This window comes from Myodes glareolus, chromosome 17 (assembly GCF_982192425.1).
Source record: "Myodes glareolus chromosome 17, mMyoGla1.1, whole genome shotgun sequence".
NCBI classification, from domain to species: Eukaryota; Metazoa; Chordata; class Mammalia; order Rodentia; family Cricetidae; genus Myodes; species Myodes glareolus.
The window spans coordinates 56,725,827-56,742,516 of NC_142042.1; the positions used below are offsets into that span (position 1 = coordinate 56,725,827).

At 44.9% G+C, this 16,690-nt stretch overlaps 1 protein-coding gene across 1 annotated transcript in view; it reads right to left on the bottom strand.

Annotated features, from left to right (window-relative positions):
• Vtcn1 (V-set domain containing T cell activation inhibitor 1) overlaps positions 1–16,690 on the bottom strand; it is a 65,666-nt gene that overhangs the window by 13,640 nt on the left and 35,336 nt on the right. Inside the window, exons 2-3 of the mRNA XM_087897703.1 lie at positions 8,450–8,514; positions 613–960 (exon numbers count right to left, since the gene is read on the bottom strand). Coding sequence (XP_087753829.1) covers positions 613–960; positions 8,450–8,514 — 413 coding nt within the window. The remainder of the gene's footprint in view (positions 1–612; positions 961–8,449; positions 8,515–16,690) is intronic.

Genomic DNA, 16,690 nt, shown 5'->3' on the forward strand with positions numbered 1-16,690 from the left:
TGTATAGAAATATTTCATGACAGATGGTAGGCTTCTCTTAGTAGCAACAGCAGGGCCTACCTTCAAGAGACTGCATTTATTAGCTAGGAGTGGTGTTCCACGCTTTTAATCCCAGTAGTTGGGAGGTAGAGACGGGAGATCTCTGTGATTTCAAGGTTAACCTGATATACAGAGTGTGTTATAGGCCAGCTAGGGCTACAGAGTGAGACCCTGGAGAGAGACAAAGACAGTTAGTCAGACAGTCAGACAGACAGACAGACAGACAGACACACACACACACACACACACACACACACACACACACAGAGAGAGAGAGAGAGAGAGAGAGAGAGAGAGAAAGAGAGAGAGAGAGAGAGAGATTTGGGAATACACCTAGAAATTCAAAGATGGTGAGAAACTCGAAGAAAATATTTTAAGTCTTAATATTATAGCAGGTCACTGGGTCACTGTCTTGGGCATAACAACCCGATGGCTACTAACAGAGCTGAGCTGAGAGAGTTTTGGTCTGATATTGGTCATTTATGAACACACTGTATTTCATCAGCGACTCGTGACCTTTATTCTCAGCTATCCTTGGGTGCCCCCTCTGCCCACCCTGCAGAAGTAACTCACCTCCAGTCTTATACTCCAGGTTGGCGTTCCCTTTTCCTTTGGAGGTACGGATGTAGCACGTGTAGGTGCCAGCGTCTATGAGTTGCACATTTTTCAGCCTCAGGGAAGCGTTGCCGACCACCACCTGATCAGCAAACACCCCCGTCCGGCCTCTGAACATCTCATGCTGCTGTGAGAAATCGTCTTTGCCTTCTTTGAACTCGTGGACCAAACCCAGGGTCCCTTCTTTCAGCCACTGGATGACGATGCCGTTGAGCTTGATGTCAGGTTCGAAAGTGCAGCTCAGAATCCCATCCTCTCCGATGTTTCCAGCCGAGGTGAACGTCCTGACAGTGATGAAGTGCTTGCCTGCGATTCAGGAAGGAACAGTGAAGCCCTGGGACTTTGACGAACAAGCTCTTTGTTAATGCAAGCCGGACAGAGATGATGTTCCAGATCAATTAGAAGTAGAGAAAAGCATTTTTAAAAGACACGGCTAGAAAGAGGATGAAGCCATGTTAACATTTACAGACAGAGTTTGTAAGAACAATCTACCCAACCCCGGAGAGGCAGCAAGAGGAAAACACGTCGGAGTTGAGGCTTTGAACACGAGTATTCAAGTCTGCCATGCACCCTTAAATACGTGGTGTGACTCCTCTGACTCCCAGAGAAATGGAGGTAACAGCCTCTGAGAGGTCGCTATGAGGAACAAATCAAACGGGGGTAAACGATCTGCAAACGGCAATTACGCAAGTAAGGTATTATTCTTAGCTAAGCAGGAGGGACCCAAAGTTGTGCTTCCTGTTAATTAGTATTAGTAATCCTGAAGAAAGTTAAATCCTAATGAGCTGGGACTTTATCTTCCTTGGAATGATAGAGAAACTCAGGCACCAAGAAGGGAAGTGATGGTTCTGAGGTTATGATGTTATCTATATTGTAACGAAGAGTGGTATTTAATGATGCTTTGGTCCACGATAGAAACCTCCTTCCTCACCTCTTTGATCCTACCATCTGGAGGAGCATTACCATGGTGATATCTCCATTCTATGGTCTTTCCTTCAGCTGTGCAGCCTACAGCACACTCAGGCTGGGGGTTCTTTGTGCCTGCTGTTCTGCCTGAGAGCACCCTAGGGTGACAGATTATTTTTGGAGGCTCCTGTGACATGGATGTGAAGCTAAGGCGATGGCCGTGGAGCCCAAGAGGACCAAGGAGCAGAAACAAGGAAGTGCGGGAAAGAGACCGTGGAGAGCCTCATCCTAAGAGCCGTGTTGGCTGCTGGGCATATAGTCAAGACCGCAGGAGGTGCTGCCCAGCCTCTATATCGTCTTCACACAAACACCTGGTTTAAGCCTTCCTGACACCCTCAGATGTCACTATAATGGGTCTTGGACACCGCTCAACTGTACTTTTCAGATTCCTTATTGGTTTCCCCACTGCGCCTGTCTGCCTCCTTCCCACACATTTTGAACGCATTGATCTTGCAAGGAGCTTTCTTAGTGTACAATCCAAATACACCTGCCACCTAACCAGTGAGTTCCCGTGGTTACTACGGACTCTGGAATGAGTTGCAGATTTCCCAGCCTGGCCGTCGGTGCCAAGCACTGCCTGGCACACAGTGAATGCCTCTTGTTCCTGCCTGGCAGTTTCCTCTCCCCCTGTCCCCCTCCATCGTCTGCTTTGTCTCTGTCCAATGGTTTGTTGATTTTCTTTCTTCAGTGTAAAGATTCATGAACAAATAGTCCATGTTCCTTTTCAAACACAGAAGCAAACATTCTAGCCACAAGGGTGTCCTTGGCACTTCTAGCTCATTAAGGCTTGGGATTGTCTAATTGACTCCAAGACCTTTACAAAAGAGACCAGGGCAATGAATGGGAAATAGAGCCAAAGATACTAAGCTAGGTAGATTTGCATAAAAAAAGAACGGAGGGCTATGCACAGAAGAAGAAGTAGAGCTAGAATAAAGAGGCCAAGGGAACAGACATGCACACATAGGCTGGGCTGGAAGATCTTTTTAAGGCTTGACGGCGTGGAAGAAAAGGGATTTGGGGAGCAGCTGCCCTGTGTGGCCTTTCATGCGAGACATTTGGAAAACTAACCAGGGAAGAGAGCAAAAGGAGGTTTGACTGTGGTAACACGGCACCCCTGTCTCCTGTACTTTCTTGAACACTGCTTTGAAGGTTCAGGATTATTTTCAATCCTCTTTGTTTATTTCAAGAACCAGGCTTGTACGGGCTGTAGGGTCACACTCTGTGCCTTCCCAACCCTGCTCGTCTTTCTCCTGTGCAGAGTTCTGGCTCTCCTGTATCTTGCTTACCCACATTCCACTCATATTTGAGACAGGATGGCAGCTCTTCTGAAACACTCTTTTCAGCCACTCAAGGTAGAACTGGCAGATGCACCCCCTCCAGAACTCGTCTTTCCCCTTTACCATGGTAACTGCCTTCTTCCTTGACTCACATCTGGACTTGGCACTCATCTGTCAGCTTTGTCCAAGGGGCAGATGGTTTTAGTCATAACTACAGGTCTGATCGGGTCCGCTGCTCTGCTCCACAGAGAAATAATGTTCTGTGAGTTCCAGAGTAAATGAGAATAAACACAAATCAAAGCACTGCTTGCATAATCCACCTATCGCAAGAGCAAAGAACCAAGGCCACCGCACTTAAATGCGGGAGAAACATTAGCCTTAAGAAGATGACAATAAAAATATACAGATCCTCAATGAAACCCCAGAACAACTGGGACTCAGCCAGAGCCAGAGTGAAGGTGACTGAGCGTCATAAAGTGTCATTGAAGTTAATCTGGAAAATTACTCTTTCAGAAAAAAAATCCCACACATAATTAGCACAATTATGGAGGAAATGAAATAATAATGGCATATCTCAGTTTGGTAATTGTGTGACGGAATTCAGTTTAATGTGCTGGCCTTGAGCCCACAGGTAGGGGACCCACTGACACATCTCCTAGAGAACTTGGTAATTAAAAGTAGGCAGCTTCAGTGTGCCTGGGGACCTGCGGCAGCTTCAGGTCACTTGAGTTCCTATTCATGACGTGGCCAATGGGATGAGCGTGACACCGATTGAATTCTCATCCATAAGAAAGGAAGGGGAGAAGTAAAAGACAGTGAGTTCTTCAGAAATCCCAAGGCAGGAACCAAGAGGCAAGAACTGAAGCAGAGACCACAGAGTAACGCTGCTTGCTGGATCGCCTGCCCTGCTTGCTCAGCTACTTTTCTAATTAAAAAATATTGATTTATTTTTAATGTATGTGAATGTTTCCTGTGTGTATGTATGTATAACATATGCATGCCTGGTGCCCCCACGAGGTCAGAAGAAGGCATCAGATTCCCCTGGTGGTTGTGATGCTCTATGTGGGATCTGTCAACGAAAGCTGGGCCCTCTGTGAGAGAAGCAATGCCCTTAAGTGCCCAGTCATATCCCCAGCCCCTCAGCTACCTTTATTTATATAGCCCAGGCCCACCTGCCCCTGCCCGGCACCACTCACAGTGGGCTGAGCCCTCTTAAATCAAGTAGCAATTAAGGAAAAGCCCCGTAAACACGACCTCATGCCAATCTGACCTGGGCAATTCTTAAGCGGAAGCTCCCTTTCTAGATGACTGTAGAATTATGCTGAGTTGTAGCTAAAGCTATGATATAGGGACAATTCCTACCATAGCTCTGGTTGCTTAAGGAAAGGGGTAGGAGGCACCAGAGGTGGGCAAGCTTTATACCTCAACATATTCACATAGGTGAGTAATGTTTCATTGCTTCTTTCCTGCAGGGATATTTGGGGTTGGGAGTACAGGAAACCCAAGGCAAGCATTTCATAAAGATTGGGATGGGGGTGGCCCTGGATAGAACTTAGGACATGAACCGTCCTTTGAAACAATGCATCCCAGGTCCTATACATTCCAATGGCATAGAACACAGAAGACGCCATTAGCAGAGGGTCCTGTAGCATCTGCTGGAGCGCAGCTGTGCAGAGCGCAGCATAGCACATGGCTCGGTGATGGAAACACACAGCCTGCTCCAGGCAGAGGTGACACCTATTGGTAACACTCTAGCAGAGAGGAAAAGTGGGTGAGTAGCAGGGGCTCATGTGAGAAGAAATTAGGAAAGATAACTAGATCGGGAGAAATAAAGGGGGGATGTAGGGAAGTGGCAGAGTGTGGGGGTTTGGGAGTATGATGAAGATGTCACTCCTTCCGGATCATAGTTCTGTCACTTTCTGGATATGTGACACTGGGCGGTATTTCCAAGATCTTTATTAGTGCCTTTATATGTAGTATGAGGATGCGCCCTTATGGGATCCCTAAAAGGACTAAATGATACAGCACAAGTAAAACGCTTAGTAGTGTACCCGACTTGTCATGCTAAATCTAAGTCTTGGGTATTAAAACATTAACCCCAACAATTTGGAAAGACAGAGGACCAGGCCTCGGGAGGTAAAAAAGGAATTTCGCGCTAAAGGCGTTACCCTTAGTGGCTCATTTTAAGCCACCAAAGTTAAGAATGAGCATCAGATCCTTCTTATGAATGAGTGTGAAGAAGCTCTGATGCTAGTGACTTGCTTAGTGCCCTGTGTCTAGCAAGTAGGGAGCCAGGACCAAACCAGTCCTGCCTGGTGCTTAGCCCAGGCTGCTTCTGGCATATTTTGCTAATTGTTAAAGTTAGATTGAAATATTTCAACCGATTATAAAGATATCACTACTTTAAGAATAAAAGCCAGAGGGCTGGGGATGGAATCCAGTGACAGGGCACTTGCCTAGCATGTGTGAGCCCCAGGCTTGATTCACCCCAACACGGCAGTACACACATGTTAAAACTTTAAAATAAAAACATCTAAAGGTCATAAATATAAGACACACAAAGAGCTATTTTTTTTTTTTACAAATAACTGTATCAATGTTGGAAATGTTTTCCAAACAATTTGTACAATGCTTCTGATAGGGGCCCAGAGGCGTATCTCATGTCCAAAGGTGGAACAGTATTAGATAATGTCTTTTGGCTGTCTGTCTTGACCACCCTAACTTCAATAAAGGCCTTCCTTGGGATGGCCAGAAAATTGTGTCGTTCCCAAGAGGTGCTAAATGAATTCATTGACATAGGAAATGGGTATTAACAGTATTCGTGGTGTCCAGCTGTGTCAGCCACTTATGTACGTGTGAGCAATCTTTAGGTTCTCACATGATCATGCATATTTTAACAGTGAAAAAGCTGATTCCGTAAAGTTAAGTTATCTCCCAAAGGGCATGAAGTTGTCGAATTTGGGACCCACCTGTCTCTGATCCTTAAACTCTTGCACTGTGAGGGGCTGTTGGAGAAGGGCAAGTAGTGACCGCCGTGCAGTGCTGGGGGACACTTACTGTGACCAGGGAGGCACCTTTCTGCTACGCCTCCCTTCCTCCTGAATATCCTTTAAGGAGGGGTTGATGAGAGTCTCTCAACCTCTCTTGCAAAAATTCACCTTAAGTGCAGCTTGTATTGTATGAGGCCCACATTTAGAATGTTTATTTATATATTTGGTTGTTTATTTTTGCGATGCTGGAGTGAAACCCAGGATTTTGCACATTGGGCAAGGGCTCTGCATCTGAGATCCATCCTCAGCCCTTGGTTTGGTTTTCTCCTTTTTATTTATTAGCATATATTGACTAGTGATAGATGATAGTGGGCTTCATCATGACTTTCATACCTTTGGTCATATTCACCCATTATTCCCTTCTTGTCCCTCTGTCACTCCCGTGGATCTCCTTCTTCTAAGACTCCTTTCTACTTTGTCTTTTTTCTTCTCCGTGACCCAATAGCCTTAATTAGGGTCTCTTTTGTGAGCATGGGCGAGAGATTATCTCAGGAGCTTAGGTGACTCAGCAGAGGCTACTCCACTGAGGAACAAGGCTCCCCTCTCCCTGCCCAACAACCATTAACTGCCACTAGCTCTTTGTGGGGAGGGAGAGCTCATGAGCCTCTCAGCCCTAGCAATTGTTACTGCGCATAAATCCTCATGGAGGGAAAAGAGAAGAGGAGATCACCTAAGATTTAGGGGCAGGAAAAGAGATGAAATAACACAAATCCAAAGAAAGTAAAAGGGAGTAGAGATGGTCCCTCATTTACAGTAGTTCAGCTGGCGTTAATTAGACTTTACAGTGGTGCAAAAATGACACACATCTAGTAAAACGTACACTCCAAATTTTGATCTTTTATGTGTTCCCGTGCTGGTGCTATGTGGTGGGATACTCTGGTGATTCTGGAACCAGGGAACCAGGTGTGAGTGTAGCTCCCATTGGCTCCATGATTGTAGAGGCAATGGCCACACTGCAGTGTGCTGTGTGCCAAGCATGGTGTCTGAGAGGTTGGGTTTATCAAATGCCCTGAACTTGCAAGGTTTCCAGCATACAATTGGTACATTGGAATGTAGTTGTTTTACCAAGGACCATCTGCATTAGAATGAAACAGATTAGCAAGTTCAGAAATCTATCGACACACACATAATGGCTGACTTATGATGATGGGGACATTAGAGAGAAGAAAGAGTTTTGAATAAATCGTGCTGGGTCTACTGGGCAGCCATGTTGAAATACTGAATCTTGACCTGTCTGCTACGAAAGCCACCCTAGATGGGTTGTAAGTATACCTGCATGAGGCAAAACACCAAAGCTTCTAAAAATTTAGGCTGTCACAGCCTCAAGGAAGGCAAACATTTTAAAAATTGATTAGATTGAGTTCCACATATGAAGGAAAAGATGGATGAATTTGGCTATGTTAAAATGAAGACCATTTGTTCATTGAAATGTATGAAGGGAGAGAAAAGGCAAACCACAGATTAGAAGAGATCTGATAACTCACTTAGCCAGTTTGCAACCAAAATATATAAAGAACTATAAGTCAAAAAGAAAAACAAGGGACTAGAGAGATGGCTCAGAGGTTAAGAGTGCACACTCCTCTCTTTCAGAGGACCTGAGTTTGGCTCCCCAGGGACACTGAGTCACAACCACCTGTAACCCAGTTCTATGGGGTCTAATGCCCTCTGCTGGCCTCCTTGGGCGCTGCACTCTTGTGCACATGCTTGCTGTCAGTTACATAGCATAATTAAAATAAAACTAGAATATTACAAAAATACAAACAGAAAAACTCAATTTTAAAGCAAGTAGAATATGTTTTTGATGATAAGGAATGTGGTTAAGCAAATACACATACAGCAAGTTTTTTTTTTTTTTAGTTCAGGCCTTATGGCTGCTCTTTAATAAGCAACCATACCCTGGAGGAGAGTACAGAGGAAAGAGCATACTGAAACTATAAAGACTAAAATCATGACGTGACAGCTTGGTCACAGACCAAGTTAAAATAAGTATTTTGGGCCTGGTGGTGGTGGCACACACCTTTAATCCCAGCACTAGGGAGGCAGAGGCAAGTGGATCTCTGTGAGTTCAAGGACAGCCTGGTCTACAAGAACGAGTTCCAGGATTCACCTCAAAGAAGACAGCTGCTGTCTTCTTCACTTGTCTTTCATCATAATTAACAGCATCCATAACAGATGTTCTAGAGAAGTGGCCTATGGGAAGAGGGATGAGGGGGCTTCCTGTGACTGACACACGCTGACTGCCTTTCAAGAGTGGTTCTTCTGTCATCTGTTTCCTACCTGGTACAGTAGTCATGGCCGGTCATCCTTCTATAAGGCCCCTGTTTAGAAATGGCTAAGGCCTAAGAAGACAAATGTCTCAGGCGAAGAGGACACAGTGCATAGAGCAAGTCTCTACTTTGAAGTTTTCTGGGGAACAGTCCTGCTCTTCCCACACGTCGCAGTGAGTGAGAAGAGGTTTAATGGAGATGGGCACAGCACGGGCTGGGATTGGATAGCACATACCTGAAATGCCAAAGCCAATAATGAGTGCGATTGCTCCAGCCAGGATAATGATGATGTTAATAACACTACGGACAGAGGGGGAGAAACAGGAAGTTACTTCTTCATTCCACCCAACACGCTGCCTCACAAGCATCCCGTGTAAAGTGTGCTAAGTCAGGCATCACAAGCTTTTTGCCCACATGAGCCTTTCTTAGAAATGAGAACCTTAGGAGTCTCAGAGATCCCACCCCCATCCCACTGGCGTCTGGAGACAAGTGAAGAAATGTCCCTTTTATCTGATAGTGTCATCTCAGTTTCCTGTTTGTGAAGCACAATTAATAAAAGCTCAGAGAAACTGGGGTTCAACCTGAAGATCTACAAAAGCAAAACAGCCAGAGACTGGTTCTTACCTCGATCTCCGTCTGAAATGGTGATCCTGCCTCTAGGAATCTCAGAATGAGACTGTGTTTGAAAGCTGTTTCCTCCTGTTTTATAATCCTCTATAGGGTTGGGATTAAAGGCATGCACCATTGGGATTAAAGGCATGCACTACCTGGTTTCTATGGCAAACTAGTGTGGCTACTCGGATTAAAGGAGTGTGTTACCACTCACTACCTGGTCTGTCAGACTGACCAGCCGGGCTGTTTTACTCTCAGATCTTCAGGCAAGCTTTATTTATTAAAATACAATTAAAATGCCACAACATGTTTCCAGACCAGAGAAGACTGTTAACACGGTCTCTGCATTGTCCAATGGCACTTGAGGAGACCTTGTGTCCTACTCAGCCTTACCCTTAACAACACTGCCCACCTCTTTGTATCGTTTGTTTTCCCTTCTTGATTCTTTCTGTTAACTGTCACCTCCACCTGGTCATGCCTTCTCTACTTTGTCTGTACTCATACCTGGTCTACCGTGCCCTTCAGGTTCTCAGTGACTGTCTTCTGTCCCTGTTTTAAACAAGTGTGGTAGGATTATAGCAATAAAGCACATATGTAGAATTGTACATCTAGGTGCAAAACCAAGGTCCCCCTAGCCTTTAATTCCTATTTCTCCAGATTTACTCTTTATCTTATCACAGCCTGGCTGCAGGAGCACCACCTTCCACCCACCGCTTGGTGCAGACCCAGGGTGCTCTTAGCTCTTTCCTATTAACCCACTTATCCTTCCATTCCATCCCACCTCCATTCTTTTATGCCAGATGCTGATCTGCAGAGACACTTTCTACTAGAGAAAACACAATGCTGGGGATTCATCATCCTTCCTGCTCCCCTCTCTAGACTCACTTTGAGCTTTCCTGAAGGAGCCCCTTCTCTCACCCCACCTCCACTCCTTGGGGCCTCTGCCTCTTGGTGTGCACCCTCTTCTGACCCTCTTTGCCTTTCCTCTTAGACCACCTCCATTTCTTTGTGTTATCTTTCAACTGACAGAAGCAAACTCTACCTGAGAGCCCTCAGCCACCATACTTTCCTAGAATCTAGAGTGGGAATGAGCAACCAAAGAACAGAACTTCCCACTCAAAAAAAGATCAGACATCTATGCCAAGAAATATCCCAAATATTATAACTACAGATACCTATATCCTAGTACAAAAACACAAATATGAACAGTTAAGACACTATGCCTCCTCTGAAAGCTGGTATTTCAATAAAAGCCCTGAGAAATGCAGTTTAGCTGAAGTATAAGACAAAGACTACAAAATAGCAATTATGAATGTGATCAAAGACCTTAAAGAGGATATGAGCCAATGCCCTAATGAAGGCTGTGAAAGCACAAACAGTTAAAAGAAATAATGAAAACATTTTAAGACTTCAAGACACAAAAGTAGAAAGAGAATCATAAAAAACCCCAAGCTAAAATAAAACTAGAAATGAAAAGGAAAAACTTAAGAAATCAGACAAAAACCACAGAGGTAAGATTTCTTAGCTTATTATAAGATGAGGGGGAAAGAGAGATTTCCAGATCTTGAGGACAAGGTAGAAGAAATGGATGGTTCAGTCAAAGAAAATGTTAAATCTAAAAATGTCTAGGCACAGAACATCCAGGAAACACAAATAGTGCTCATATATTTGAATACCCAGTCATTAGGGATTGGCACTACTTGAAAAGGAATAAGAAGAATGGCCTTGTTGGAGGAAGTATGTCGCTGGGAGTGGGCTTAGATATTTCAAAAACCTAAGCCAGGCTCAGCTGCTCTCTCTCTCTCTCTCTCTCTCTCTCTCTCTCTCTCTCTCTCTCTCTCTCTCTCTCTCTCTTCCTGCTGTCTGTGTGTGTGGATCTAGAACTCTCAGCTACTTCTCTAGCACCATGTCTGCCTGCATGCCAACATGCTCCCCACCATGATGATAATGGACTAAACCTCTGAAACTGTAAGCCGGCCCCTCAATTAAATATTTTCTCTTGTTATAGTTGCCTTGGTCATGGTGTCTCTTTACAGTATCAGAACAGTGACTAAGACAGAAGTTACTACCAGGAGTGGGTATTGCTGTGAGGCCTGACTGTGCTGTTTGTTGGAGGAGTGTAGACTTTGGATTAGAAAAGAAGTTGAATGCTGTAAGTGGGGCTTAATGGGGGCATCCTAGTAGGAGCATGAAAGACAGTGATGCTGAGGGGGACTTGAACTGTGGGAGCCTGGCTCAGGAGATTTCAGAGGGAAAGAATATTAGTGACTGTTCTTGTGATATTTTGGAGAAGAATGTGGCAGCTTTCTGCCTTTGTCCAAAAAAAAATCTGCCCAAGGCTAAATTGGAGAGTTTTGGATTAATGACATTGGCAGAAGAAATTTCAAGACAGCCGAGTATTAACTATGTCATGTGGCCATAAGTGACATCCAGATTATTTAATCATAGATCATCCAGATCTATAATTAAAAAGATCAAGCTGAGCAAGTAAAAAAAAATACAAAATGTTTGGGGAGAAAAGGAGCACCAGGAAGTGGAATGGAGCTGAATCCAGTGCTCAAGGAGATGAAATGCTTGATACTAAGTGGAATAAAGGGATGGAGACCTCAAGACAAGACCCCACCCAGGTAAGCTTCTGATTTGTGTAAAGGAATTACAGAAAAGTGTAAGCAGTGAAATTCATAAAGAAACACTATGATAGCTAAAATCACATATTGACCCTACCCAGTGATAGTGTGGACTTCAGTACCCCCACTCTTGCCAGTAGGGAGATCGTCCACACAAAAACTTGACAGAGAAATGTCAGCATTAACTAATGTCAGGAATCCAATGGACCTAGCAGACAGCAAATTCCATACAAACACTAATGAATTTATTTTCTTCTCAGCAGCTCATGGAACGTTCTCCAAAACCGACCACATACTAGGACACAAAGGGAATCTCAGCAGAAATAAGAAAATCGGAATAACACACTGCATCCTGTCTGACCACCATGAGTTAGAGCTGGATATCCACAGCAGAGACAGCAGAAAAAACTGAACAACTCACTAGTGAATTAAAAATGACTCAATGCAGAAATGAAGGTAATTAAAACCCTTTTAGGACTGGATGAAAATGGAAACACAATATACCCAAACTGATGGGACACAATACAAGTGTCTCTAAAAGGCAAATTCATATCACTAAGTGTCTACATCAGAAACCTGGAAGCAATCTCATGCCAACAGCACAGTGTCATACTTTAAAGTTCGCAAACAACAGGAAAAAATAACGCCCGAAAAGAGTAGAGGACAAGAACCCAACTCAGGGCTAAAATTAATGAAATAGAAACATACAGTTGTGTGGTGGTGTTACGTGGCTTTAATCCCAGCATTCGAGGTTAAATTTAATCCCAGCACTCAGAAGGCAGAAGCAGGCAGATCTCTGGGAGTTCAAGGCCAATCTGATCTACAGAACTAGTTTCAAGACAGCCAGCGCTATACAACGAAAGAAACCTGTCTCAAAAAACCAAAAGAGGAGAGAAGAGAAACAAACAAAAGCAATACAAAGAATCAATGACACCAAGAGTTAATTCCTTGCGAAAATCAGCAAGGCTGAGGAACCCTTATCCAAATTAAACAAAAGACACCGAGAGAAGATCCAAATTAATAAAAATTAGAGATGGAAAGGGGACGTTACAGAGACTGTTACATCACACACAAGATGGGCACAGGCCCGAGGCAGATGGAGTCCCAGCACTGAGATGGGGAAATATGGGGCCCCACTCTGACTGAAATGCTGTCTGTGATTGATATCTGATGGCAAAGGGGAAATCGATTTTCTCGGTAGAGTCTCCCTGGGTACAGAAATCACACTTCAGGGCTGGCCCCATGCCCAGCAGTAGAGGGCCACGAGGAAACTAACTGGTATTCTCGGTGGACCTTTTGCTTCATTTTTCTGTGTTTTGGCTGTTTTTGTTAGTAGTCCTTTGCTTGTTCTGATTTTTGTTTTTTGTTTTTGGTGGGGAGAGGTTGTAGGGTCATTTTTTGTGTGTTTCTTGTTTTTGTTTGTTAAAGAACATGAAGTTGGGTGGGTGGGGAGGACCTGGGAGGAATCAGGGAAGAAGGAACATGAGCAAAATATATTATGAAAAAAGTATTTTTCAATAAAAACACCACATGGTTATCATGCTCAAGGCCCTAGGTTCCACCTCCAACACTAAAAATTTTAAAAGTGATACGCATTTACTGAACAATTAAGTTTAGGAACTTAAATAATCGATCAAAAATAGGACAATGAAATCACTCACAATTCCATCATCCAGACCCAAACGCTGTGCAGTTCAATGTTGACATGTATACTGACAGCTGTTAGCTAACAGATTAACAAATAGCTCTTGAGAAAGAAAACAGCTAAATGAGAGAGCATTGTTAACACTTACTGACTGCTTGAATTGTGTGACAGACATGTTGTCCCTCACACACTTACAGCTTACGTCACCTGCCCATTCAATAACTTTATGAGGCAATCAAGCACATTGCCTCCACTTTATGAGTGACATGGAGATTAAGCATCTTCCCTAAAGTCCCTAGCAAGTAGCAGAGCGAAGGTTAGACTGTCCCTCAGGTCTGCACTGGGTTACTTTGTGTAGCGCTCCTCAGAATGGAGGCTGGTGGACTGGTATGCACCTATGCGCTGCAGGCTGGGGAGAGGAGCAACGGGGCCGGGGGCGGGTGGAGCTGGTGTGCGCAGCAGGTTGGGGAGGGGAGGCATGTGTGTGTGGGTATCTACTTAGCGGAGCCCGTGCTCCAGGAGATTTACCTGGCACGAGGGACTCAGGCAGAGAAGAAGGTGCCGGTGAAAGGGTGCATTGGCAAAGCCATTTCTGAGAAGCTCCCATTCTGCCGTCTGCCCTACCGTGTACCTCCTCAAGAGTGGGCTCCGCAACACTCAGCGGCTGGCCGCTCACACACTCCTGACACCTACACTGTGGTTACGCAACAGGCAAGACAAAAGAGGCGCAGGAAGCAAAGGATGATGTTACGGAGTGAGAAAGGAGGCCCACAGCATTGTACTTGGTCCTGAATGAGCTCGTTCTTCCCTCCTCCCTTTGGCTCAGGATGGGCCAGTCAAAGAGAGCTGACTTGCAAGGAAAAACTTGACTCAATTGTTGCCTCGGAGCAATCTCTGCTGAGGTTCAGCCATGGGGCAGCGAGTGGCACTCTTAATAACCTGGCATCTGCTAACCTGCTTCCAGGAGACCTAGGTGACCACTTCCCTTCTCCCTACACCTCAGCACAGCCTCAGCTTTTACCAGGCCTGAGAGTAGTTTAGCAAACTGAGAGTAAGGGGGATACTTTGCAGCTTGCCCTGACTGCAGCCACTTGCATTTGTGACAGGGTTTTCACTCCCTTTGAAGATATGATAACCTTCTGAGTCTCATTTCTTTATAAAATGGGCCATCAACAATTTCCACTTAGAGAAAACATGCCACAGTTTGCATATATTCCTCCACCCCAAATTCTTAGGTTAGTACCACAGACGTGACCTTACTGACAAATGGGCCATTACAGAGACAGTGAGTTCAGATGAGCAGGTGTCCTCACACAGAAAGGAGAAATGAACTTGGACGCATTGTGTGCAACTATTATCGAAGCCGGGACGAACAAGTGACCCTTCTCCCAACAGACCCCTTGGCCCAGGGACTCAAGACCAGTGTAGGCAACATAATAAGACAGTTTCAAAAAGCGAATTCAGTTAAAAATAAAAAAAAATGCAAAAACATGTACACATACATACACACAGGGAGAGTGCCCCATGAGGGTGAGAGCAGAGGAAGCTCGGTTGGCAATTCCCACAGTCTGGGGCTGAGGGATGGGACGCAGTCTCTTTCCTAGCTCTCAGATGTAACTAGCCTTGCGGTCTAGACTATGAGACGGCACTCTTACTGTTGGATAAGCCTTCCATTTTGTCCCACTTGACTATGACGTCCCCTAACAAACCAACAAAAACATTATTATGGGACCAAACAGTTGATAGTTCATAACCCCCAAAGGGCTATCCATGCTTTACTCTTTGCTATAATAAATAGTTTTTACTTGTATCTATTTGCTATAAGCCCTTTCTTTTAAGTTTTGTTGTTTTACTATTTATTATTACTAAATTATGTGTGTGCACAGATACATTGTGTCAGATTGTGTGAGTGCAGCCAGTGCTCGAGGAGGTATGAGGGTTTGGATTCCCTGCAACTTGAGTTCCAGGTATAGTTGTGAGCTATTTGGTCGTTCTGCAAGCACAGTGCGCACATCTACCTCCCGAGCCATCTCTCCAGTCCTATAAGCTCAATCTTAAGATTCTATTTTGTTAATTCTTAAAAATTTAGAAGCAACTGGACAGCAGCCAGTGATAGAGTCCTGCAAACTCACTGTCCTAGACAGCGTTAACTCTTAAGTTCACACAGCCTGCAGTCATCAGAGAAGGGAGTCTTAGCGGAGGAATTTCCCCAGATCAGACTTGTGGACATGTCTGTGAGAGTTGTATTGATTAACTGATGTAGGGGGGCCTCGCCTACTGTGGGCAGTACCATTCTTTGGATTGTATAAGTAAGCTACCAAAGTGTGACCCTGACTGAGCCTGCTAGCCAACAGCGCTCCGCCATGGTTCCTACTTCAAACTCCTGCTTGACTCCTACCCTGTCATCCCTCACTGGGGACTCCAATCAGTCAGATGAAATAAACCCTTTTCTCCCCCGAGCGGCTGTTTACCAGAGGCTGTATCTCACAGCGACAGACTGAAGCTAGAACTCTCACGGCGAGCAGGAGGGCAGTGGAGGTTGTGTACTTCAGGAGTTGAGCCCGTTCCCGTCACCCCCAGGCCGACACATGTCCCTGGACATCACCGCAGGACACTGGCATCTGTCTGCAGGCCAGTGTTCTGTCTAAGGCGCCAGCTGGAGGTTTTTTCTAAACTTGTGTTCTCTTGGGAAATCATTCAGCCTCCAGAGCCTTGGAAAGGGAAGCAGGGGCTGTCAGAGCAGCCAAGTTAAATAATTCCTGTCTGCTGCTTGCTAATTAAAAAAATACATTTCTCCTTAGGTCACCCATTGTGTAATGAATGAAGTCCACTGCCTTATGGTCCATTAATCTATCAGTCATTCTCCAGGTAATCCTGGGTATCCTCCAGTACATATTGACGCACAGAAGATTTTTGAAAGAGCCACACACACGCTCAGCATCCACTCTCTGCTTCATTAAACCAATGGTGAAAGGTCTTACAGTGTGTCCCTGGTGGAGAAAGATGTTAGGTCTAAAGGAGGAGCTCAGCACCCTCAAAAGGCAGTGATATCCCAAAGTGACAGTCCAGGCTCAGCTCAGGCTGGACACAGAAGCTGCCATGTAGCATTCCTCAGAAACCTGTTCCATGGGCTTCTGCCTGCCAGAGAGAGCCACTTCCCTCATGTCCCCTTGCCTCTGGTGAAAGGGGCATCTAGCTCTCTGTTGGTGTATACCTGTGGTGCACATCAAAGTCCATGCAAACCGGTGGTGCATATCAAAGCCCCTGCTAGCCTCCAGTCTGCACTGTTCATTCTAGTTCAGTAGGAGTTTATTAGTGGTTTTACCTGGACTGTCCTGGGGACCCTTTACGGGGATGGAATGTTCTTAGTGTGTGAAATAAGGAGCAAGTGGGCCTAAAGAAAGCACAAACAAAACGTTTTACTTTGTTTTCTGGGTTTAACTTTCTCCGAATAGTTTCCAGAAGCAATACTAAGGAAAATCGCTAACATAAAGCCGTGTTCTGGGGGCTGGAGAGATTGCTCAGTAGTTAAGAGTACTTGTTAGGCTTGCAAAAGACCCTTATTCTGTTCCCAGCACACACATGCCTGCTC